Source organism: Apostichopus japonicus, chromosome 19, assembly GCF_037975245.1.
Source record: "Apostichopus japonicus isolate 1M-3 chromosome 19, ASM3797524v1, whole genome shotgun sequence".
Lineage (NCBI taxonomy): Eukaryota > Metazoa > Echinodermata > Holothuroidea > Aspidochirotida > Stichopodidae > Apostichopus > Apostichopus japonicus.
The window spans coordinates 3,714,577-3,741,881 of NC_092579.1; the positions used below are offsets into that span (position 1 = coordinate 3,714,577).

The window sequence follows — 27,305 nt, forward strand, 5'->3', positions numbered from 1 at the left end:
CAGACAAGAGTCAATAATTAAATATCAGAATATCTTGAAATGGTCACTGTGTGTTTTACATCATTTCTTTTAAAGTTTTCTATGCTTTGACATGATTTTCTTTCCATTCGCTCAAAAGTGTTTCCAGCAGCTTCTTGTCTTCCTTCGTGGCGGTTCTACAGAGTGATGACGGTACAATTGTACAGAGCGCCCTCCATCACCTTCCTGACTTTTGTCTTTTGTCACAAGGTCTGTTCATCACTTTGCTTCATTACTCTGAAGCAGTTTATTTCGCTTCTCTTCTTGTTCTTTATTTTTGTGCATCCTACGACATCAATTAACTGGACACACACTCGTTTATCTGTAGTGTTTCGTATTTATTCTTTTCAAATCTACCACAATGTTGTGTTATGTTTTACCAAGTTAATTTATTTTCAAAGAAATGATACAAAAGTAGTACAAACATACAAAGACAATGTCTTGATTTCACTTACAGGTCATGCACCTCTTCTATTGAAGACGGCGTTTAGTCGAGGATTGGTAAGCAACCTTGACACGGCACCAGCCATATCTGAGACAATGCAACTACTCAACATGGAAGCTGCCTCTGTCAGTGCAGTTTAATCCTTGTTTCTATGGGAGAGGAATCATGTGATACAACACCAGACATATCTGAGACAATGCAACTACTCAACATGGAAGCTGCCTCTGTCAGTGCAGTTTAATCCTTGTTGCTATGGGAGAGGAATCATGTGATACAACACCAGACATATCTGAGACAATGCAACTACTCAACATGGAAGCTGCCTCAGTCAGTGCAGTTTAATCCTTGTTGCTATGGGAGAGGAATCTTGTGATACAACACCAGACATATCTGAGACAATGCAACTACTCAACATGGAAGCTGCCTCAGTCAGTGCAGTTTAATCCTTGTTGCTATGGGAGAGGAATCTTGTGATACAACACCAGACATATCTGAGACAATGCAACTACTCAACATGGAAGCTGCCTCAGTCAGTGCAGTTTAATCCTTGTTGCTATGGGAGAGGAATCATGTGATACAACACCAGACATATCTGAGACAATGCAACTACTCAACATGGAAGCTGCCTCTGTCAGTGCAGTTTAATCCTTGTTGCTATGGGAGAGGAATCTTGTGATACAACACCAGACATATATGAGACAATGCAACTACTCAACATGGAAGCTGCCTCTGTCAGTGCAGTTTAATCCTTGTTGCTATGGGAGAGGAATCTTGTGATACAACACCAGACATATCTGAGACAATGCAACTACTCAACATGGAAGCTGCCTCTGTCAGTGCAGTTTAATCCTTGTTGCTATGGGAGAGGAATCTTGTGATACAACACCAGACATATCTGAGACAATCCAACTACTCAACATGGAAGCTGCTTCTGTCAGTGCAGTTTAATCCTTGTTGCTATGGGAGAGCAATCATGTGATACAACACCAGACATATCTGAGACAATGCAACTACTCAACATGGAAGCTGCCTCTGTCAGTGCAGTTTAATCCTTGTTGCTATGGGAGAGGAATCATGTGATACAACACCAGACATATCTGAGACAATCCAACTACTCAGCATGGAAGCTGTCAGTGCAGTTTAATCCTTGTTGCTATGGGAGAGGAATCTTGTGATACAACACCATACATATCTGAGACAATGCAACTACTCGACATGGAAGCTGCCTCTGTCAGTGCAGTTTAGTCCTTGTTGCTATGGGAGAGGAATCATGTGACACAACACCAGCCATATCTGAGACAATCCAACTACTCAGCATGGAAGCTGCCTCTGTCAGTGCAGTTTAATCCTTGTTGCTATGGGAGAGGAATCATGTGATACAACACCAGACATATCTGAGACAATGCAACTACTCAACATGGAAGCTGCCTCAGTCAGTGCAGTTTAATCCTTGTTGCTATGGGAGAGGAATCTTGTGATACAACACCAGACATATCTGAGACAATGCAACTACTCAACATGGAAGCTGCCTCAGTCAGTGCAGTTTAATCCTTGTTGCTATGGGAGAGGAATCATGTGACACAACACCAGACATATCTGAGACAATGCAACTACTCAACATGGAAGCTGCCTCTGTCAGTGCAGTTTAATCCTTGTTGTTATGGGAGAGGAATCATGTGACACAACACCAGATATATCTGAGACAATGCAACTACTCAACATGGAAGCTGCCTCTGTCAGTGCAGTTTAATCCTTGTTGCTATGGGAGAGGAATCATGTGATACAACACCAGACATATCTGAGACAATGCAACTACTCGACATGGGAGCTGCCTCTGTCAGTGCAGTTTAATCCTTGTTGCTATGGGAGAGGAATCTTGTGATACAACACCAGCCATATCTGAGACAATGCAACTACTCAACATGGAAGCTGTAGTTTAGTTCATGTATTTATTGCACAATAGTATTTTGTATACTTACCACATGTAGTTATTTTGAGAAGGGCATCAATTATAATGGTTTGTGCAGAGATCGAGTACCTATCTGTCACCTTCTTCCACTCCCCCCTTAGCTCTCACCCTCTGCCTGCTCCTAACCCCTTTCACCTCCCCTTCTTCCAATCCCATCTTCCTTAATCCTCTCCCCCATCCCTCAAGAATGGATCACTCTTCCTCAAGCAGACAAGCAGACACTCCAGTATGTTTGTAACAATACTCTTGTGTTAATTGCATTCATGTGAATTAAACAGATTGTTTGTTTTTTCTGTCTTTGGAAGTATTTCATACAAGAGAGCATTGTTCAATTTTGAAAAGTAATGAGGGTTTTAATAGTGCTTATGAAAGAATGACTCCAGTCAGCCCTTTGGAGTACATTTTGATAGGGAAGTAAGGATTAACACCAGGTGTTTTACACAAAAATAACCTTCTTTTGTTGCTAGGACAGAAATGATATTCATTGGGGAAGTTTAGAATTAATGTTGTGTGTTTAAAGTAACAGCTTCCTTTATCCTTATCTTCCTTATCAGGGACAGATAATTAAGGAAGTTTTGAATTGTGACTTTGAAGTTTTAGTACGGATGCAGTGAATGTTGCTTCATCTTAGTAGACAGGTGAATGAAAATACTGTCAAAAGTGTCAAGAAATTGTGAAATGTTGACATCACAAAATCATGATCACAAGACCAGTGGCCATTACTTTTATTGTGATACATTTGCAACATTAAATGCAGTCTACAGTGCGGACGGATTAAATCAAGTGTTTTTTTCAATGAAATTTGAAACAATCGTGAAGACAAGAAATGGGGAGGCAATGTGAGTTTGGGCATATTTCGATTTGATTGTTTATCAAAACGAGTGGAAATAAGACACCCCTGAGGTACCCATCCTTGATTTTAACTGGGCTTGTTGATATAATAGGAGGAGAGAAAAGAGGTCAAGATTGCCAAGTAAGTGTGGTTTACTTCTACCATATCAGGTTCACCATTCTTTGATATATTTTTTACCAATTAAGATTTTTTTATGAATACACAGTGTGCTTATGAGTCATCACTTGAAGGGAACTATGGAAAATAGCACAATAGGTTATAACCTAGGTTATGTCACGAGAAAGGTGTTGTATAACTAACCTAGAACTCAAACGTATGAATGAAGGATCACAAAAGGACAAAGAGGGGGGGGGGGGGACAAAGCAATAGGTTATAACCTCCACTTCTATAAAGACCGTCATGTGAAACGAATGTACAACTTACCAAACACTTAGATTTGAAATGCTGGAAAGAAAAAAAGAACTAACCACAGTAGGTGTAGGCTATGACATGACAGTGTTAGTATAGCACTGTCATGTGAAATGAATTGTACAATTAACCAGTGGTGTGCACAGGATTTCAAAGGTGCGGGAGGGAGAGGTGCAAGTTTTTATTTTCCCCAAAGTGATTTACATAGAGGTATGAACCCAGAGGCGAATCAAAGAGTTCATAAAGGAGAGTATGTCAGCCTGGAGTCATTGAAGCTGTTTGCCATTTCCTCATAAAGTAGAAAAGTTTTACATGTGAGTGACTTGGAATGCAGGTTCCACATGGAATTTTGTGGTCATTCGGAAATGGTTAAGTGTTACACTTGATGAAAGCGTGCCATGTGAGAAGAGAAACACAGTTGTATTGTAGATAGCAGGAGTCCTGAATACAGGTTAAAGCAGTGTTGACAGCTGTGTTCGGTAGTACTCACTGACCTCTACCACCATAGAGTATGGTGGTAGAGGTCAGTGGTAGCATTTCTTAATCTGAGAGATTAATGTAAATAAAGTAACAAACAAGGAGATGTACATTGTTGAGAGGTTAAGTGTATAATAAAATGGAAGTACATACTGTCAGTTTCATTGGTGTCCTTACAACTTCTCAGATTCATTCATTTCATGTTGAGGAGGAAACATTATTAACAATTTTAGCAGAGCCTTTTTAATAAGAACCTGGAAATTGACAGAGAGGATACCATTGTATCCCTTGTTATTGTAGACCAGTATTGCAATAACAAATGGTCTGAAAGTTGTAAACCTGTAAAGATTTGCTGTTCCCCACACTTCCCACTCAGCCACCTTCCTCTCAGAGGAAAATTGTGACAAACGCCCACAGGGGAATTACGTCCTTCCTTACCGCTTTCGAACCTCTGGACATACAATCAGCATCCATAGCCTAGTGGTTATAGGGTTGTCTCCTGTGTCGAACAATACCAGTGCTGTTTTGGTGACATATTTGCCTTACTCTAGAAATCAAACATGATGCTAACCAACTCTAAATAATTTGTGATATTTATATATATATATATATATATATATATATATATATATATATATATATATATATATATATATATAGATAGGAATAATATATAGGAATAACGGAAAAACTGTTAAACGACTATGCTGCATTTAGAGAAAGGCTGGATCTCGAGTGAGATACAATAATTAAATTAGGTAAGTGATTGGAAGTAAACAGCCAATGTTTGGTTTTTGCAGAGCTTTGTATGTATATGTATATATTATATTTATATATATATATATATATATATATATATATGTATCTATGTATATATGTATATATATATGTATATATGTATATATGTATCTTAACGATATCTATTGATGAAGGTCCAATGATAATACGTGGAAATAAAATATGGTGAAAACTATACTACTACAGAACTCACAGAGAATCCATTTTGATGGGGTTTGCATGTGATTTTATTGCTTAAGTTTCCCACAAATCAAAGTCAAATGTTACATTGCCCTTGATGCATGTGATGGTGGTGGTTTCAAGCAGTTACATTCTAGGATGCTCTGGCTTATTTTCTTCTTGGAAGTGTTTTATCTTTGTTGAAAGGAGAGGGGAAGGAGATATTCTACCCCACCCCAACATACAGCCCGGTCGACATCTTGTTCCTTTTATTGGGATCCATGCATGTCAGGCACAGTGGTAGCAATTGTCCCCAACCCCTAACTTGAACCCCGTGGTGTTGTAATCCATACAGGCATATCACCCGCAATCAATCATGTATATTTTTGTCTCCAGTCAGTCACTTCCGGTATATTACGTAAAGTAAAGTTGTCTGCACCCGAGCCTGCTCAGCTCAGCTGACTCCCTGCTCAAACAATCAATAAACCAAAGCACATGATTTGCGAAGTAACACTAGATCAATTGCCGACTGATGAATACTATGGTAATAGGGTATCAAGTTTTTACTCTATCCAGTGAAGTATCCACAGGTATATATGTCATTATTTCAGTATCACACAAATATTTTGGTAAATTTATTTACGTAAAACCAACGACAAAGCTGTCTTTTTATTAGTAGTCACGAAATAAACTTAGGCCTACATATGAAATACTAATAAGTAATAGTACTATACTATTCGTCGCTGTGGTATACCGTATCCAGACTTGTGCTCCGTTGTTCAAACGTCAGTTTATAATTTGCGCGGCATGCTTCTATATCGTAGGTTATAGGACTACGGTCATTTTGGACATGAATATTGAGGAATCGTTGTCAACATAGTGTCATTAGGCTCTGGCCTAGGCCATATATAGTATGTGGAAATACCTACAGTGGGCCCAGGGTATAGCTAGCATTGTAAGTAGCACATAGGAGCATTGCATCCCAGTGTGCCTAACTAAGCTTAGCCTATAGGCTTCCCTATTAGTATTACCATCAAGAATGGATGCCATTTAGCAACAATTTCAAACAGTAAGGTGAAGTGGCATAGAATTTGCACATCAGTCATGGAACATGTGCTTTTAGAACAACACAACACTGAGTTAATCCTTGTTTGGGATACTTTGCCAAATATTTCTAGCTAGTTGTATTTTTGAATATATCTTTGAATCGGGTTGTGGGAGGGTGCTGACAACATGCAATGTGAGCTTGTAAACATCTGCATTTGTCTAACCTCTGTGTAAGGCAACTTAATTGAAAGTCAATTGATATCATGAACAAATACTGTTACAGGATAGAATCGAACAAGAATAATTCTTAATTATTTTTTTAATTATAATTTTGGTCTAGCAAAGAAGGATCTCTGTGACATTTGCACATAATTTCCATGTACCATTAACCAGGCATAGCAGGTTGAAGTTGTCACACTTTGTTTGATTGATTCATATATAGTCAGTATTGCGAAGTTCGGCATACTGCGAAAGTTCGGACACCCTAAGAAATACACGATTTCACCATGAAAATCTACAGGAAGAGTCAAATTTCACCAAAAAGTACGAAGCTACAGTTATTTTCTCTCCAAAATGACCCGTGTGCAAGAAATTACTTACATATTTGTCAATAAAATGACGAAGATCTATGAAGTCTGTTATAATTACTGAAAAAGCAACTGCGCCACCAATTTTATCACCAGCGCCACACTGTGGGTTGCGTGTCCGAACTTCGCAATACTCTAGCAAGAAATACCAGTTCCACAATCACGAAGAATCTTCTTGGAAAACAACGTGAAAACAGTTTGCAGGAAAGAAAGTTTGGCCGTGTATCGTACTATAACAAAATTTCTCCCACCATATGAAGTATATTTTCAAATGATTTATACCAGAAGATTTAGTTTTGGGGTGTTTTAAGTCTTAAGTGGCCGAACTTCGAAGTCACCATCCTACTATGTAGATAAATGAAATCTAGTGCTTTGACCTTGGATTTGTTAATAAAGGGGTTGCAAAGTGTGCAAGATTTTTAGTCATAGTGTATTCTGATTCTAATGCACTTATGTTTAAGGTAGAAAATTGAATTCACAATTTGAAACAAACAAACTTTTGGTAATACCATCTATGACATCGCTCTTGTTTTCTTAATGTTCTCTTTTAATACCAAAATATATAAACTGCAAATGAGAGTAATGAGCACATGTATCTTCGATCTCAAAACTGGCATGTGGTATTTGCACCAGGTTACTTCTTATACATGTCCATAGAAAATAAATGAAGCTATTTTAGTTGTGGTGATTCCTTTTGAACTGCCTTGAGAGAGTACTGGTAGCCCAAAGCTATTGCACTTTGCCTACCATATGTAACTGACATCTCCCTCCACTATTACTTGATCCAACCTAGAGAGCAGTGTTCATTTAAGGATTTGATTTCAAGAGAAATGTGGAGCCTGCTAAGTATAAAGCTTCATCATAGGCCAACTGACACAGAATATAGTTCAAGTTTTAAAGAGGCAAGAGAAAAGAAATTGTTGGGATAGAAAGTTGGTCAAGATTTTAATGTTGTGATTGACTCAAGGTAGGCTTTTGTATGACTCAAGGTACTCCCATTCCACAATGCCTTTTTTTGGCTGTGATGATTGGTCCCCATGGCAACAGCTTCCTTTTTACATGAATACCATTGATGAGTATGCCAAAGATTTTAGTCAACTAATTTCAATCACACTAATTAGGTGACAGTTCTTTATGCTCAGGATGCAAATAACTGAAATGATGATGGTAATATCAACCTTTATATTTTGAAGTATAGCTTCATTCTTCAGCCTTGCAACTTCTAGGTCATATCCCACCTAAATGGTAATTAAATGGTAACCTTGCACGAATGTAATTATATTGCCCTTGAATGAAATGATGCTAAGCATGATAAAATAGTTATGGAAACAAATTTTGATTTCCCCTTGTTGTACTGTTATACAGTAAGTACAGTATACTGTACTGTACATGAACTGTGACAACAACTGGTTACAATACTATACAAGGCAGCTACACTGCAGACATATACATCGTGTACGTAAATACAAAGCTCTTCATATGCATATAAACTGTATGGGTAACCATGGAACAGGAAAAGATACAGTAGAGTGACTGAGCATGCAATTTAAACCATGTTATGAACCATCTAACAGTTGGATTCAAATTCATATTTACTTGATTAAAATTCATTGGCAAATTCATACTGTTTTATTTTCATAAATGTTATTAAACCATGCATATTGTTGAGACAGTCAAAGTATAGATGTCTCTGTAAGGTTAAAATTAGCTGACTTGCAAGTCTCTTGTTTATATAATTTCTTTTGCAGAGCATAGAAGCTTTTACTCTCAATTTCATTATGGAACTAACATAAGAGATCTGAAAGCAGAAGCCTAGCATAAATTAATAGTTTAGAACCTCACTATTTTTCATGCAGTAACTTCTGCTGGTTGTGCTTTACAAATCTGTCTTTGGCAACTCTTCACTAGAAATCAACTTAGGAAAACACAGGTTACAGTGTAAATATGTTAATTATATTCAAAGTTCATTGATTGATAAGGCTGCCATTCATTTATATACAGAACGTTTGAGTAAGATTGCATCATAGTATGCAGCGTACTACAGTAATTGTGTTGGTTTTGTAAGATATGTTATATATAGCTCTTGTTGTAATTTTAGTACTTAGTACTATCTACAGTGTGCTTGTGTAACTACAGACAAGGAGTGATATCGAGTTTGGTACATGTATGTGTAGTGCAGTAAAATGGCTGTGTTATGATTAAAGTGCCATTCAAAACAAGTATTTAAAGTGTGTGAGGGCGTATGTCCATGTTGTAGGTGAAGTTACCCAGAAAATCATGTTAATGTTTCTTTCTTTATCAACAGGCTCTGTATGTAGGAAAGGATTCAAGATGGAAATATAAACAGAAATGTCTTACAGCAAATCACAAGCAAATAAACAGGAAAACTGAAAACAGGTTTCTACTTCAAAACTTCGACACATAGCAGATTTTTCTTCCAAAAGAAAATCGAAGCAACTTTGTTATTAATTTGGAGGTCATCAAATTCAAATCAAGATGGGGCGTTCTTCTTCACAGTTTTCCCTTCTCATGTGGAAAAATTTTGTCCTTCAGAAACGCAAAATTTTGCAGACGTGTTTCGAACTGGGACTACCCATCCTGTTTGCTTGTTTATTGATGATCATTCGTGCTAAAGCTACATTCACAGTCTACCCAAATGTTACTTCATACCAGAGCTATTCCTTGAAACATCTGCCTTATAATTTAACGTACTTACATTTGGGACTCCCGACTATATGGCAGATGGCTTATTCTCCAAACACTTCGGAAGTCACAGACATCATTCAAAAGATGGAGAAAAATCTAAAACCTCTTCCCTTTACATGGGTGTCTATTGGCAATTGTAAGTATATGAAAAATTCTCAAAGTGGTTTATTGTATCAAACTGTTGATGCTGTGCATGTTGTACTTAAAGCAGAAAACTATGTTAAACTAATATTTGTACTACAATCTATTGTTCTTAAATTAGAATATTATAGTTAATTCTTGATATTGCAGTAAAATTTGTGGCAAGTCTCGTAAAGAAATTGTAAATGAATAACTTTATACAATATTTAAAGCAGTGTACATGTACACTTAACTGTTGGTACATCAGTATATTGTACTTAACTATCAATACTGTGCAGTATATTATACTTAAAACAGTATTTTGTGTTCAGCCTACAGTATTGTAAAGAATTGTTGTACATAATTATATAATACTTAAAGCAGTATAGTGTACACTTAACTGTTGGTACAGCAGTATATTGTACTTTAACTCTTGATAATGTGCAGTATATTATACTGAAAACAGTATCTTAGATTAGAAGCATTCAGTAGCCTTCTATGTATTGTAAAGAACTGGTATCTACTAAAAGCAGTCTATTAAGGCCTAACTGTTGGTACACCAGTATATTGTACTTAGCTTTTGTACTTAAAAGATTCTGGTGGCTAACGATGATTGCTGAAGAAATATGCTGATAATTTTCTGCATCTAACTGTTACAGCATTTTGTATTGCAGATATATATGATTTTTTAAACTTTAGTGATATTAGCGTGTGGCAACAGCAGAATGGATGATGACATCATGGCACTTCAGCTGGAAATGTCTTTGTTTTTCTTTTTATGATATCAATCATTTATTGACAAACAAAAAGAATATTTCTACAAAAAGATGCACTTTGATGAAATTCTAAGTACAGAAGTACAGAGAACTTTGACAGCTATGCAATCATTCCAAAGGAATCAGCAAGGATAAATCAACAAGAAGATTACGTAAAGCTACCAAAGAGCATTTGCCAAGATGACATAACAGACCCCCTACTGTGCTCCCAACTTCCAGGAGTAGTTGAGGGTTTAGCCAGTCAAAAAATGGTCACATTCAATCAAATATATATCTCAAGTAAGGGGCATGATATTGAGATGGGGTTTTCAACTAGCAGTGTGGAATAATTTTCTCTTCAATAGAAGTTTCACATTGTCTGTCACCAGAATACCCTTTTTACTGCAGTATGGGTTATATACAGTACTGTTGTAAACAGTAGCTCAGCACGCTCATACTAACTTGTTTTTAAGATGTTTTAAGGTTTGAAAAGCAAATTGCACAGAGCTTGTTTATGGCTGTAATGTTAAAGGTTATTTCAATCATCAATAATGAAGAGTTGTTACATTAATTTTGTGGATGTTCGTTCTCCCACAAGCATCTTTATTTACATTATTAAGGTCACTGATTTGTGAGAATTTTACCAATTTATCTGCTTAGTATAACTCAGAATGAAATGCCGAAGATGTTACAGAGCTGTTAGGTATTTTCAGGAAAGAAAGTCAATTTAACTACATAGTTAATGGTTCTGTTCAGTTGTGACTAAGTTTTTCTCTTCTCATTTAATTTAGAGGAAATGGAAATTTTCAAGTTGTTGGATGTTGTTACTTAAATCTAAAGTTGTACAAGTAAATAATTGACTGTATCATTGTAGGATTTTTTTGTCTCAAACTAAAATTTTCCATAACCTAGGTGAACAGCCACTCTGACAAGTTAAGGGACGTGCAGAAATTTTTTGGAAACGACTACCGGTAATTCTTCCATTTTATCTTCTTAACAACAGCTCAGGGATTTGACACGGAAGAAGAAATGACATCGTTTCTCGGAGAACAGCTGGTGTCCAATACTACATTCCTGGGAGGGATAGCGTTTCATAGGAATACGTCTGCTCCAGATTATAACCCAAAGAACTACACTTATAGCATTCGATTAAGCTCCAGTCCCAGGAACACTTTCTACACAGAGAGCCAGTTCAGTCAGCTACAGAGTGAATGGAGCACAGATCGGCTGTATTCTCCATTATTAATCAGTATTCCCCGCTACGTCACTCAACCCTGGGGAGGAACACCAAGTTAGTATGCTCTCCGTTATTAATCTGTTTCCCCTGCTGCGTCACTCAACCCTGGGGAGGAACACCAAGTTAGTATGCTCTCCGTTATTAATCAGTATTCCCCGCTACGTCACCCAACCCTGGGGAGGAACACTGAGTTTATTTCTTGGTTCATTAGCGTGAAGTGTGAAGCAATGTTTCTATGTAGGAATGTACCCAAAAAAATATATATATATTTTTTGCTCTTTTTTCTTGTATCGTTGCTGATGACAGAACAAAGCTACTGTGTCTGCAAATAAAGATGAGGAACCCATTGAAACTGCTAATTCAGTGGGTTTCACTCCTGTATCCATGCTCTAAAATGTATCATAAAATTTACTGCAGTAATGAACTAACAGGCCCTTTACATGTACAGTACACTTGTGCTGGGTAAAACAGTATTAGTGAAGATGTGTTGGCCAGTAAGTATTGCATGGTTACTTAAATTGGCAGTTAAAAATGTGCACAGTACACTGATGCACATTTCTCTAAAGAAAGTCCTGTTTCATTGTGTGCTGTTGACTCAACCATTACCTCACTGTAACTGGTTGATGGCTTTACAGTGCAGTAGCTGCTGTTTTCAACACCAAACCCAACATGTCACCTTGACACTGTTTAGCTGACATTTACCTTGACACTGTTCGCCTGTTAGTTGTTGACCTTGACACTGTTCACCTGTTAGTTTGTACAATGTACAACCCTATTGGGTGTGGGATGTATTTCTTACCTCACTGTCATATATGACCCTTCACAGCATCCAGTGACTGATCTGTTAAATTTGATGAAAGTTATCCATGGGTGAGATATCATCTTATATGATGATGTGCCCTTTCACACATCCAGGGGATACTGAACATTAAAAGTTGACCATTTATCTAGCGGTTACGTTCAGTTTAGATGATCTCTGATACATCCCTTTCACAGCATTCCGGGGATACTGTTTAAGTTTGACCATATATATCTAGCGATTACTATCATTTCAGATGATCTCTGATATATATCCCTTTCCCAGCATCCAGAGGATACCATGAAATGTTGACCATTAATCTAGCGGTTACTATCATTTCAGATGATCTCTGATATATCCCAGAGGATACCGTGAAAGGTTGACCATTTATCTAGCGGTAACTATCATTTCAGATGATCTCTGACATATATCCCTATCCCAGCATCCAGAGGATACCATGAAATGTTGACCATTAATCTAGTGGTTACTATCATTTCAGATGATCTCTGATATATCCCTTTCCCAGCATCCAGAGGATACCGTGAAAGGTTGACCATTTATCTAGCGGTAACTATCATTTCAGGTGATCTCTGATATATATCCTTTTCCCAGCATCCAGAGGATACCATGAAAGGTTGACCATTTATCTAGCAGTAACTGTCATTTCAGATGATCTCTGATACATCCCTTTCACAGCATCAAGGGGATACCGTGAAAGGTTGACCATTTATCTAGCGGTAACTATCATTTCAGATGATCTCTGATATATATCCCTTTCCCAGCATCCAGAGGATACCATGAAATGTTGACCATTAATCTAGCGGTTACTATCATTTCAGATGATCTCTGATATATCCCTTTCCCAGCATCCAGAGGATACCGTGAAAGGTTGACCATTTATCTAGCGGTAACTATCATTTCAGGTGATCTCTGATATACTGTATATCCCTATCCCAGCATCCAGAGAATACCATGAAATGTTGACCATTAATCTAGCGGTTACTATCATTTCAGATGATCTCTGTTATATCCCTTTCCCAGCATCCTGAGGATACCGTGAAAGGTTGACCATTTATCTAGCGGTTACTATCATTTCAGATGATCTCTGATATATCCCTTTCCCAGCATCCAGAGGATACCATGAAATGTTGACCATTAATCTAGCGGTTACTATCATTTCAGATGATCTCTGATATATCCCTTTCCCAGCATCCAGAGGATACCGTGAAAGGTTGACCATTTATCTAGCGGTAACTATCATTTCAGGTGATCTCTGATATATATCCCTTTCCTAGCATCCAGAGGCTACCATGAAATGTTGACCATTAATCTAGCGGTTACTATCGTTTCAGATGATCTCTGACATATATCCCTTTTCCAGCATCCAGAGGATACCGTGAAAGGTCTACCATTTATCTAGCAGTTACTATCGTTTCAGATGATATCTGACATATATCCCTTCCCCAGCATCCAGAGGATACCGTGAAAGGTTTACCATTTATCTAGCGGTTACTATCGTTTCAGACGATCTCTGACATATATCCCTTTCCCAGCATCCAGAGGATACTGTGAAAGGTCTACCATTTATCTAGCGGTTACTATCGATTCAGATGATCTCTGACATATATCCCTTTCCCAGCATCCAGAGGATACTGTGAAAGGTCTACCATTTATCTAGCGGTTACTAGCGGTTACTATCGATTCAGATGATCTCTGACATATATCCCTTATCCAGGGGATAATCATATCATGATTTTTTTGCTTTGTATGCTCTTGTAGATTACATGGAAGAAGGCTTCTTACCATTGCAACATGCCTTAGATAAAGCTATCATGCAGTGTAACGACATCTCTACCGATGGATTTGAAGTGGAGATGCAGAGATACCCGTACCCCCCGTACAACGATGACCTCTTCCTCATAGCCATACAGACCCAGTTACCTCTCATAATACTCCTATCATTGGTGTATCCAATCCTCAACATCGCAAGGAGTCTGGTCTATGAGAAAGAGAAAAGACTAAAGGTAAAGTCCTTTGTGATGAAAGATATCTCCGGTAATATAATTTCTAACATTTTCTAAGCATATTTTAAGCTTCCCACATTTAAGTGATATATATCTTTTTGTGGCCATTGAGACAGTTTATTGATTCAAGTCAAAACTTGTAGTACTTGATTGGACTGAAAAATCAAATTCAATTTCTTTCAAACTCAATAAAAATGCAATCTAAAAACAAGAACCAAAATTCCTTTCAAGTTCTACTAGATACACAAACAGTACCATGAGTCCATTACTCTTTCCTTCCTCATTATCTAGGATTTCAGTTAGCAATCAACTCTGTAGCCTTGCAACTCGATAACTTCAACTCATCATCTAAGATTTAAGTTAGCAATTAACTCTTTGGCCTTGCAACTCGTTAACTTCAACTCAACATCTAAGATTTAAGTTAGCAATCAACTCTGTAGCCTTGCAACTCGTTAACTTTAACTCAACATCTAAGATTTCAGTTAGCAATCAACTCTGTAGCCTTGCAACTCGTTAACTTCGACTCAACATCTAAGATTTAAGTTAGCAATTAACTCTTTGGCCTTGCAACTCGTTAACTTCAACTCAACATCTAAGATTTAAGTTAGCAATCAACTCTGTAGCCTTGCAACTCGTTAACTTCAACTCAACATCTAAGATTTAAGTTAGCAATTAACTTGTTAGCCTTGCAACTCGTTAACTTGCCTCAAAATGTGCCTGATTTTGTTGTGCAGCAACCTGCGGTGAAAATGTAATCAAGGAAGCTGTGTGCAGACATCTGCGGTAATTTTCGAAAGAGTTTATATTTTGACTTTCTTTTAAGCATTGTGCAGATTATACACAGGGTGACATCAATTGAAATTAAAATTAAACCTAACCTTCTTTGGAAGTTTTTTTTTTTAACTTTTATGGGTTTATAGAGTTTCACTTTAGTTTAAGGTATGACTTGTCTACATATAGCCCATACTTCAATTTCAATTTTCAATTTCAAATTTATTCCTCATGTTCAAGATGAATACAATGTAACATAACAGTAGCAAGGTTAACGTATGAAGGACACTAGATAAACAGCAGGGCTGTTATCTCAACTAGTGACCAAGTGTATATAAAAACAATGAAACACTTAAATTAAATTCAGAAGGGGAAAAAAAGACATCGAGAAAAGCAAAGAAGATGAGAAAAACAAGATAAAAGAACCGAAAAATATTGTACTATTGTAAGGGGCCGGGCATTAATCTGCATTTCATTACAGCTGTTATACTTGTGTCATAGTATCCTATGTATATTGCAAGGGCTGCTGTATTAAGAGGCAATTATGAAAAATTGTCCATTCTGTACAAAAGGTAAATCACTTGGGTTCATTTGATTAAGACTTTTGCTGTTTTCTTTTTTAAAACTTCAAATTGTGTTTGTAAACTACGTGTAAAGTTTCTCGATACTTCAGTGAAAAAAATTATACCATTGCATAACAAATAATATTTGTAATTATGCAAGCAAGGCCAGTAATCACCTTTGCACTTCCTAAGACTAATACCAATTAGAGAATTAATATTTATCACTTATCTGATTCACTGAACAAATAAACACATCTTGATGACAAAATAGCCATCCATTGGTGTACAGTAATTAACAAGATGATGTGTAATAACGTATGATACAAACTGCAGTACCTCCCTATCATATGATAGCAGCCATTTAGTTTAGAAAATTTGCTGGTAAGAATGAAGAACTTTAAGAAACTGCCCTGATGTGGTTATAGGAGATAGGACAAACATAATTTAAGCTTTCCTCCTTTAACTTCAGGCTTTGTTAGCTAAGCTTGATGGGAGATGGGTGTGGTGGTCAGAGAGGACCACAGTCCTTATGCCAAGGGTCAATTAGCCATCCTGGCAAAATATGCGATAAAGAATTGTATGTTCTCATTTCATAATAAACTTAGGTGCAATAATGGTACCCAGGGCCCTACCTGTAATTTTCCCAGGGCCCTACCTGGCTTCAGAAAGGCTATTTGGCTCTTCACATTAGTTTGTGTTTACCTTGAAAGTGTGACCTACCCCATATAGAAGTGGTTCCGTCCTTCAGCTTTCACCCCTTTGCAATGAGATGCAATAGCTATGGCCAGCTTATAAGAGTAAAGAGATATGCCTTCAAGTATATAATGAGATCTTTTAGTAAAAAATAGATTTACATGACATGTAAGTTTAGTCCATTTGCAATCAGTACCAATCAAAATGTGACTTAAACACCTGTTGGATAGTGAGAGATAAATTGAAATTTGAGGTGATAAAAAGTACGGAGTCCTTTGCCATGTAGATGTTCTCAAATGTTTTGGTGAAGCAAATAGTGCATGAACCGAGTCACTGAATCCTTCGATTCGTGTTGTAAAATAGGGCAGCATCACATTGTATCCGCAGTTCATGTCACATAAAATCGGTTTGGAGTTTGTTTATTGACTCACATAGAAAATTTCACATTCTAGTCAGATCCTTCACTGGGAACTCTGCCTTGTTTTTTTTTCTCCTCTTCCCCTGTTGGTTTCTTTTATTCTTCTCTCCATCCCTTGTCTACTAATCCCCTTACATCTATCTCTTTGTGTTCACCATGCTCATTAACCTGTCTGTGTTCTGTGCATGTTTTTGTCCCTTCTGTTACTATTACTTGTCATTTAGCCTTTGAAGAAGATCCTGCTAGGATCGAAACATCAGGCCAACTTACTTGTACACATTCTCCTACACAGGCTCTCTAGTGGATAAGCAGTTTGCTAACAGTTTTATTTTTTTAATTTATTTTTTTGTCGTCTTTAGGAATCGATGAAGATGATGGGACTACATAACTGGCTTCATTGGACGGCATGGTTCTTCCGTTATTGGTTACAGCTGACCTTATCCGTCTTGGTGATGACTGTCCTCTTCTCCATCTCCTTGGGTGACCAAGGAGCGGTCCTCAAAAACAGCGACCCCGTCCTAATCTTCATCTATCTGGAACTTTATGCCATGGCCTCAATTTCTCTTGCTTTCTTGCTCTCAACCTTCTTCAAAAAAGGTATTTATAATTTCGGTCAAGTTTTAGCTATTGTTGTGAATATTGAGAATTTATAAAAAGTGTTTCAATAATTAGTTTACAGGAAAGAGCTCAGAATCGTTGTTGGTATTTACTTGGTATAACCACGACGAAATCCAAGGGAATTTTTCCACAAGAAATCCGTGCGACGACACTTTTAATGGTAGAATGAGCTTAGGTTGTGAGGAGTAGGGCTGTAACGGTTAAACGGTTAACCGGTTAACCGACCGAACGGCCGGATAAACGTCCGCCGTACATCGTATAAGTTTAACCGTTTTTGTAATGCCAATTACGCAGTCGCAACGCGCGTCTTCACATCACTTTATTCCCGAAATAGACCGCAACATTTGCTTGCCCAAAATCACGTAACAATCGCAAACTTTATCACGCATCCATACAAAAGATTTGTAAGATCGGCGGTGTATACGATTGAAGGGATTACCAAGCGGTATGTGACCCGTGAAGCGCCTATTGTTACCCCGTTCGACAACGTTGTGAGTCTGCATCTAATCCTTTCAAATTTATAGTGTATTTAAGCAGTAAACGTTTCCTTTATTATGATGTAATTTCAGTTCAGTGTTCCCTCTAAGGTGCGGGATTCCATTCAACTGACTCAGTAATCCCACAAAGAAAACATTTGTCTGCTGGAAATCCCCGCATCGTTTTCTTGCATTCGCGATAAGTTTATACTAAAAATGCACAACCTATACACTTGGCTGTTAAATAAACTCTGAAGATCAGTAGAGAAATAACCAATTGTGTATGAAAAGTAAGTTGGTACACCTTTCAAATTTTACGAAAAATCAAGCAAAAAACTTTCGAAAAATTCACGCGAAACAGGCATATCGTGCTAAATGCAACTAATGTCATGTAAACAATGCTCTAGTACACCCAATTATGAATAAAACGTAAGAACACATCTGGTGTTCAGCGGCGAAGAAAGTATTTTCTAGAATTTCCAAAATTACGGAGAAAATAATATCCTACCATAGTTAAGTGTATAGCAAATAGCCTAACCACCTCGTCGGTTACGGATCTCACGTAACTACAAAACACAACTAATTGTATATTGCGAAGTTAACGTTTTCTACAAGAACATGGAAACAATATTAAGCATTTAGTTAATCATGCCAAGTGGCCTTAAACATGTGATTACAAGGCTTACTTTCATGTAATATGTATCATGGGGAATATATTGTTTTGTTCTGTTACAGGGATCATATATTACCTACTTTTCTTAAACGTCTAAGATAATAATTCGCATAACTTTACCGAACCTTTACTGACTGACCTTATTAATTCTAGACCATGAAACGTTCCTTGGCAACATGCCAAAAAATGTTAACAACAGGTGTTAGAAAGGGGATGAGCTCACAGTTGTTTGGCAAGGTAGTTGGAAAATGTAGCCTTCCGTAGTTGTAGTATAGTGCAAGCTATTCATTGTTAGGCAGTCTAGAAACGGGGCTTTGCCGAACGTTGTTTGTTTCATAATATCGCATGTATTTTAAGTTAAACTTTTTAAAGATTGTAAGACAGATAGATCTTTCATTTCATAAAAAAATATGGCTACTCTAACTTGTCATTTCAAAATTTTCATCAGTTTCGTGACAATTTAAATTAAAAAAGTTGTCAGTATTTTGCATCCACAGCTGCGAATATTTTATCGTCAGACACGCCAAATTTTCCGGGGCGTTAACCCCTGGACCCCCACAAAGGGTTCCACCACATGACCCCACCGGGGGACTACCCCACACCATTATGCTACGCGTGCTAATTGTGTTCGCTGCGCGAACTCCGACGGGAAATCGACAGGGTGGTCGCGGGAAATTTAACAATGTTTTCCACACTGCCCCCCTACCCTCTGCCTACCCTGCCACAATGCACGAATTCAATATATTTGTGACCCATTGTTGTACTTGTAATTGCGTAGGCCTAGCCCTACTACCGTACACTTCTGTAGTAATCGCTTCCTAACAACCTACTTTCCTAACCTTGGCCTAGCTGGTGAACAACCTTGTAGTCTTACACTCCATATGATCGCGAACTTCAATACACAATGCCAATATTAAGTAGGCCTAGTAATATAAGGCTTATAACTGCCATACAATGCCTGCACTATTACAGTAGGGGCTACGCAATTAACGAAGAAATATTTGCTTCAAAAATCTCTGTAACAGTTACCGATGAACTGAAAAGAGAAAAAAAAATCTGTTAAAAACTTCATGAAAACGTGCGATTCGTCTTTTTCAATGTAACGATCGTCAAAACTAAGCAAATACAACCAAATTCTTGACATGTATACGCGTTACGAAAAAACGATACTTGCAGCGCTGTTTTGAGAATGTACTTCCGCATCAAAGTGGTGGCGCTCTTTCGGAATTATAATCTGAGCTATATAACTCTGATTTTCGGCTTTTATTTTGAGGCAACAACACGGGTTACGTTTAAACGTTAACCGTTCGGTTAATAGAAACGGTTAACCGGTTAGTGAATTAACCGGAATGACACAGCCCTAGTGAGGAGACAGGTAAGTTTGTCACTAGTAAATATCGAAACCAGTAAGTTTTGAAATATATGCCATTGTTCCCGAGAACAGTCGATGAATCCTTCTGAAGTTTTTACTCAACTTTAAACAAGTTATTGTCCAGTCTTAGGAGAAAGGGTAAGGATGAAGCTATAAAAAATATCATTAAAATCTCTGATATCAATAGGGTTGTAGTAATCCTTATGTAATTTTACATCTTTTAATCCTTAAATATGTAAGTGTCTTAATATGTTCAATCTGATTCATTTACCTTATTAATTTATTGAAATTTACCTCTTGTCATCACATACATCACTGCTGAAGACAATTATTGTTGCCAAGCAGCATGTTTGGCAATGATTTTGGTAAACAGTCAGTCTTGCATGAAATTTTTGACACCCGATAACACAGTGCGTGAACATGGAAATGTTTTACCTGTGATTGTTTTAATATCAGTCCTAGTTGTTTTTAACCTTGGCTCATATAATATATAGTTCAATACCTTTAAAGATGTGTGGGTTCAAATTGATGGACAGGTTCGTTCATGTATGGTAAACGTTCTTGAGTATACAATGACTTGCCTCATAACAGATAAAGTTGTCTTCAAAAGCTCTTCATTGAATGCATTACGATGCTCTAATGCCAGAAAACATTTAAAGGTCGTATAAACTGCATCAAACCACAGTATGTTTGTGACTTAATGAAAGTGAATATTGTTATGCACAATTTATCTCCACTTTCCATGAGTGCAATGTACTTGTTTCAGCGATATCATCATAAATGAGCGATTATGATTAACTTGAAAGTATCCATGTCAAGGAGGGTGGGATGAAGGGCGAAAGGGAGAAGATTTAACTCCTTCAGAACACGAAACATTGTAACTTTTTTGCTAAATTAAATATTAATGTTGTCACATGATGAGTTGTAAAATGTTCTAGCTTATGTACTCTCTTAACTACTTCACTAGTTGTATCATTCTCTGCTATTACAATCCTCCTTAATCTATATAATATCGGAGTTTTCTTTTAGTCTTGTATGAAAAGTAGCAAACAGTTAAACAGTAGCAAACAGTGTAAGCCATCAATATTGGAGAACAGTGGAGGATGGATGGGTTTGATTTGGTTGAGTTGGTGGGTTAGAGATGATTACTGGCCATTATTGTTTCAAATTCTATATGAATCCCTTTCCAATTGTTCAAATATTATGTAATTTTAAAAGGTGTTATGATTTTGTCAGTGATGACAATGATGGTGATTTCTGTTATATTTTTGATGAAGAATGACCCTCCCTGTTTGATATATTCCCAGGTTTAATCTCCTTTGTCATTATTTCATACCTTTTTCCTTCTTTCTCACTTTCTCTACAATTCAGCTAATTCATCCACTGCTGGCTCTGGCGTGATTTGGTTTCTCACATACTCACCGTTCTTCTTCCTCTCCCCTCGATATTCCAGTCTCTCGAGGGGTGTCAAGATGGTGACGTGTTTGCTCTCGAATGACGCAATGGCATTTGGGTCGTACCTCATCAGTATGTACGAAGGAACCGGTAAGAAAGAAAAGGCAACAAGACTTCCTCCCCCCTCCCCCCTCCCAGTTGTTTGGTTGATCTTTTTGATCATCACGAGAATACCACATCTGGGAGCCCAGGGGCTTTTTCTTTTGTCTTTGGTTCATAGTATCAAGCCGATCAGAAAGAAGTTTTTGTATTTAATATGCACGGTATTAGTGATTACTGGAATATGAATATCACTATTATCAATATGTCTGTCCCTTGATGGGTTAACCTGGCCCTTATACATGAAACGCGTGGCAAATATAAATGCATTTATTTCATAAGGAAATAGACGTTGGCTAATTAGAAATATGATTTGTCCTGTTAGAGGGTGTTTCAGTTTTAACTCAGCAATATGTATTCCACAATTATGGCATGGACAAGAACAGTCAGTATCAAGTTAGAACGAAGAAGAAAAAGAAGGTATAAAAAACACATTTATGAGCCCAAATATCAGTGAAACTATTACATTACCGTACTTACTCTACGTTTCGCAATTCGGTCATTACTAACTTTGAACAAAAACTGCAAATTGTGATAACAATACTCCCTTTCTGTTAAAATGAAACTGATAATTTTACTGGTCTTGTACTGCGCCATTTAATTGTTTGTACAGTTCATTCACAAAGCTCCCTTGAAAGTTTAGGCATGACATAGGTAATAAAGATACTATGAAGAGCGACACATTTGAAAATTTTCCAAAATTGTTTCATTTGGAAACAGTCCCATCTGATTCTCATTTATCCTACCCACCCCTTCCCCCACCCCCATCTATCCTCCTACCCAGGAGGCAACCACAGCAAAGTAACACATCGTTCACCGTCAAAGGATTTGGAATTCAAACTAGGATAATTCCTGCTTCATTGTTTGAAACTTTGCAACAGCGTGAACATTTTCTTTCCCAACAGCTGCTGGCATTACCTTTGATAACTTTTACCAGCCCGTGTCTGATGACGATAATTTGAGTATGTTGGACATATACATCATGCTCTTCATTGATACTATTTTTTACCTAACTCTTACTTGGTATATTGAAGCTGTCTTTCCAGGGGAGTTTGGAATTCCGAGACCTTGGTATTTCCCACTCTCGGTAAGTTCCTTGTTTTATTTTGGGGGTCTGTTTACCTGACTCTCTCTGCACAACAAAAGATATATAAACAATTTTCCTTGTTTTTCTTTGATTCAAGGATGTTTATTCTACTTATCTAATAATGGGAAGGTTCCCCTGTTTTGGGCCGTTTTGCCATTTTCTGTCATTTTGTTTCCAAACTTGGGAAATTAAGGGAAGGGTGGTAAACCGGTGGAGAAAAGGACAAGTTTAATTAACATAGGAGTAGATTGAAGAACTTAAAATCAGAGTTGTAGTAAGTTAATCACATTTTGTTGCCCAGTGAGGTCATTTCAGTGACATTGTTAGAAGGGGGGGGGGGCGGGGGAGGTGTGTCCGATTGGAGAAATGATTTTAACTGAGAAAAGCATTTGATACTGTTTGTGGTGTAACACACACTGTAGCTGTTAAATCCTGCTTTGTGCAATAGGTTTATGGACAAGACAGTCTTGCGTGGTAGATGCTATAAATGACCGGCACCTCCATGAGTGTAGCCAGATTTCATGTTTCTGAGCTCTTAACTTGAATTTGTCAAAAGGCCCTGAACAATTTAAATTTTAGACTAATGGCTTGTTTATGGTAGATTTATGACAGGGATGGGGCATTTGACCGTCAACCTTAATAAAATGTATTTCCGCAAAGTGCTGAGATGCGATGAACATTACTTTAGCTCTACCGAGGGGGGGGGGTACTAATGAAATTAGAGGAAATGATTTCACTTTTGACAAGTGACTAAAGTTTATTACTAGCTCAAGAAACAGATTTCAGCATTTTTAATGATTTTTTTTCCCGTGCATAATGGTTTCCTTCATCAGAAATCCTATTGGTGTGGTCATATCATGGAGGACGAGAATGACGAAGAAACAGAAGCATCTCCGCTCTTACGTCCATGTGACAGCGACAGCTCTGATTTCATGGAGAATGAGCCTGTCGGGATGCATGCTGGGATTAGGATACAAAACTTGAGAAAGGTGAGAATGTATCTAAAGAGTTGAAATGCACAGCAGAAGGACTCTGAATAAAAGTTTTTGAAAATTATCAGTTTACAATTTCATAATGTCTGTGTTAGATGGTTTAAATTATGCTATTCCATTGCCATGGATGCATGCATTCTCATTTTGGACAGTCATTACTTTGTGCAATAAGTTGTTGTTGCCAAGAATGGAATGACTTTTTAAATGGGTTAGGCTGTATATATTGTATTGATATATTGTGATAGGCTAGTGTTAAACATTTCTACAGATGTAAATCTCACAGAATTTATTTCGAAACAATGTAAATTCTTAGCTTTCCTGCATTTATGGCTTCATTTTTCTCCCAAAATTGGCAAGTTTTACTCAAAACTTTAACAGCTTGTTATATTCTGTCTGGACATTTTCTTTATAAATCTTTTCTGTTATTGTAAAGTGAAATCATTGAATATAAATTTGTAGTACTGAAACATTTTAGAAACATTCTTTCTTTTTCTTTTTTTTCCCATTTAAAAGGTTTACAAAGGAAATAACGTTGCTGTTAACAACATGTGTTTGAACATGTATGAGGGGCAGATCACAGCTTTGCTGGGTCACAACGGAGCAGGAAAGACGACCACTCTCTCTATGTTAACAGGACTTTTCCCACCTAGCAAAGGAACAGCTATTGTGAATGGCCACGATATTCGTACCGACATTGATGGCGTTCACACTCAGCTTGGTTTATGTCCACAACATGATGTACTCTACGACAATCTTACAGTGGAAGAACATTTATACTTCTTTGCCAAGGTATAGTATTCTTGTAGTTGTACAAGATAAGAGAGAGAAGTAGGGTTTGGCACACAAGTAGACCCTTACTAAGCAGGGAATGTGCATACGAAAAGGGTCTATGCGATGGTGATCGCACCTATGTGTGTGTGTGTGGATGTATGTCACACTTGGCTTGTAAACACGATAACTCAAAAGTGCATCATTGATCAACTGATTTCACTCTTGGTATGTATATTAAAGGTCATGTGAGGTCCACAGAGTTGAAACTGTGGAAACCTTGTTAACCCAGTAACTGGAAATGTAAAACTTAAATTTACTTCATAATTATTAACTAGAACAAGGATCCCTTTGTTGTTCTGTGAGGGTCAGAGTTCATTTGATATAAACAAGAATACAAAAATCAGAAAACCTTGAAACACAAACGACTAGAGTAAAGCATGAATGAAGTTTGATAGTTGATATCAAAATCCACATTAATTCAAGGACCTCACAGATTACTGGAAGTGAGTTAATGGTCAGCACATTAAAATCTTGTGTGACTGTTGAATGTTTCTCATCTAAGATAATGTGGTTAGGGAACACTAAGCTACTTGGCGTTCTGATTGAAGTAAGTTGTCAGATGTACCATTAGAAAGTCAACATTCTCTTTCTGGAGTTGTTTGTTTCAGTTTATGGGAATATTTCATACATCTGGTTTCTACCATCTTGAAGGATTACTTCAAACTGCAATTTGTGTTTATTTTGGCCATAACATAGATTTATCAAACTCAACCATTGAAGGAACTACTGAGTACCTAGAAAAAATAATAATAAATGTATAACGGGAACCTTTTTTTTTTTTAAATGATGTTTTTAAAGGTTAAATTAAGTTTGCAGGACATAGAGTTTTCTATCAGATCAAACAGTAAATTATAAGTCTTATTTAATTAAAACAACCAATTGGTCATAAGGTAGATTGCTTAGTAAGGTTGACTGATATCCAATGATGTGTAATAATCACATTGCTTAGAGTGACAAGAACTCACAAACTTTGCAGTATTAAAATCTAAAAGTTGATGTCATTATTGAGGTAATATTAATTATTCAATAAAACATACTGACCTATCCTTTACGTTCCTTTACGTTCAGCTTAAAGGTTACCCAAGTGATAAAGTCGCGCTGGAGATAGACTTTTACATCAAATCACTTCAGCTGGAGGACAAACGGCACGTTCCTATCAAGGCCCTGTCTGGCGGGATGAAGAGAAAATTGTCTGTGGGAATCGCCCTCATCGCAGATTCGAAGGTAACCATTCTCCAAAAGAAGCAAACTCTAGAAGCTTAGCTTACTAAGTATGTTTGATGTGTCGATGTGACCTTTCTGCTCTCCATCAGAACAACAATGTATCTTTGATTTAAACTCAAGAATCAGCCTGGTTTATTTTACCTAACTAAAATTCAAGGAGACGCAAACCCAACCACCATTATTGATATCTTTGATAGAGATACCTGCCATGGACAACTTGGACAAACATTTTAGGAAAATGTTATTTTCATTTATGGGAGGTATGACAGACTTAATTTAACTTCACACACAGGGCTGAAGACTTGATCAAGTCCAAAACATGACACCATCTAGCCACATGTGCTTCAATGTCTGATGGTTTTCATTTTTTATTTATTAATTACAATCAGCTTTTTCGTTGTTGCTGTAATAGTGATGGGTTTTGCCAATGCTGAATATGAAACACTGAAGCTGTTTACAGTGACCTAATGATGGTATTAAATATCAAAAAATTTCAAAAGAAAAAAAAAAAGAAACTACAAGGTTTTCAATCCTATAGTGGCACTATGACATCACAGATTTACAAAATGGCAGCTCACAGACGTGATTCATACTAATCTCCCTACGGAACAAGTTTTTTTGTTAGCCGTTTGGGCGAGATATTCTTCACAAAAAAAACCTGTTTTATAAGCTAAAGGTGATGTTTGGGTTTGTGTCCCCGTTTGATTAGGAATTGACTTGTGGCAAGTGTAATCAGCAGTGTAAGGTAAAAGTGTGTTCAATTTGAAATAAACCTTGCTAAGTCTTGGAGCTTTTAGTATTACTATACTAGTTTTGGTATACTACTTTTGATACTTTTGATAGTTTATTTTAGTATTACAGTTGACTACTACTACTACTATTTGATACTGTTGATACCATTGATACTATACTTTGATACTATTGATACTTTTGATACTATATTTTAGTATTACTATTGACTACTACCACTACTACTTTTTGATACTATTGATACTATACTTTGATACTTTTGATACTATATTTTAGTATTACTATTGACTACTACTACTTTTTGATATGATTGATACTATACTTTGATACTATTGATACTTTGATACTATATTTTCGTATTACTATTGACTACTACTACCACTTTTTGATACTATTGATACTATACTTTGATAATATTGATACTTTTGATACTATATTTTAGTATTACTATTGACTACTACTACTTTTTGATATTATTGATACTATACTTTGATACTATTGATACTATATTTTAGTATTACTATTGACTACTACTACCACTATTTGATACTATTGATACTATACTTTGATACTATTGATACTTTGATACTATATTTTAGTATTACTATTGACTACTACTACCACTATTTGATACTATTGATACTATACTTTGATACTATTGATACTTTTGATACTATATTTTAGTAGTACTATTGACTACTACTACTACTTTTTGATATTATTGATACAATACTTTGATACTATTGATACTTTTGATACTATATTTTAGTATTATTATTGACTACTACTACTACTTGGTTCAACTCATGCAGTCATCATTGATTGTTTTGCTCTTGAAAACTAAACACAGAAATTTGCTTCATTGGGGAGACAATCCTCTA

General features: G+C 36.8%; 2 protein-coding genes across 3 annotated transcripts in view; both read left to right on the forward strand.

Moving 5' to 3' along the window:
- Positions 1–4,323, forward strand: part of LOC139959582 (integrator complex subunit 1-like) — a 47,530-nt gene extending 43,207 nt beyond the window's left edge. Inside the window, exons 45-46 of the mRNA XM_071957300.1 lie at positions 119–228; positions 476–4,323. Of these exons, the coding sequence (XP_071813401.1) occupies positions 119–228; positions 476–603 (238 nt within the window). The 3' untranslated portion in view covers positions 604–4,323. The remainder of the gene's footprint in view (positions 1–118; positions 229–475) is intronic.
- Positions 4,324–5,563: 1,240 nt separating this feature from the next.
- The window catches only part of LOC139959679 (phospholipid-transporting ATPase ABCA3-like), a 37,805-nt gene continuing 16,063 nt past the window's right edge, over positions 5,564–27,305 (forward strand). Inside the window, exons 1-10 of one of the 2 annotated variants that reach the window (XM_071957473.1) lie at positions 5,564–5,717; positions 9,067–9,603; positions 11,346–11,633; positions 14,158–14,402; positions 17,207–17,444; positions 21,358–21,531; positions 22,446–22,627; positions 23,461–23,616; positions 24,133–24,408; positions 25,519–25,674. In XM_071957473.1, coding sequence (XP_071813574.1) covers positions 9,258–9,603; positions 11,346–11,633; positions 14,158–14,402; positions 17,207–17,444; positions 21,358–21,531; positions 22,446–22,627; positions 23,461–23,616; positions 24,133–24,408; positions 25,519–25,674 — 2,061 coding nt within the window. In that variant the 5' untranslated portion in view covers positions 5,564–5,717; positions 9,067–9,257. Of the gene's footprint in view, positions 5,718–9,066; positions 9,604–11,345; positions 11,702–14,157; positions 14,403–17,206; positions 17,445–21,357; positions 21,532–22,445; positions 22,628–23,460; positions 23,617–24,132; positions 24,409–25,518; positions 25,675–27,305 lie in introns of those variants that run through there. The other variant, XM_071957474.1, reaches the window with a different exon arrangement.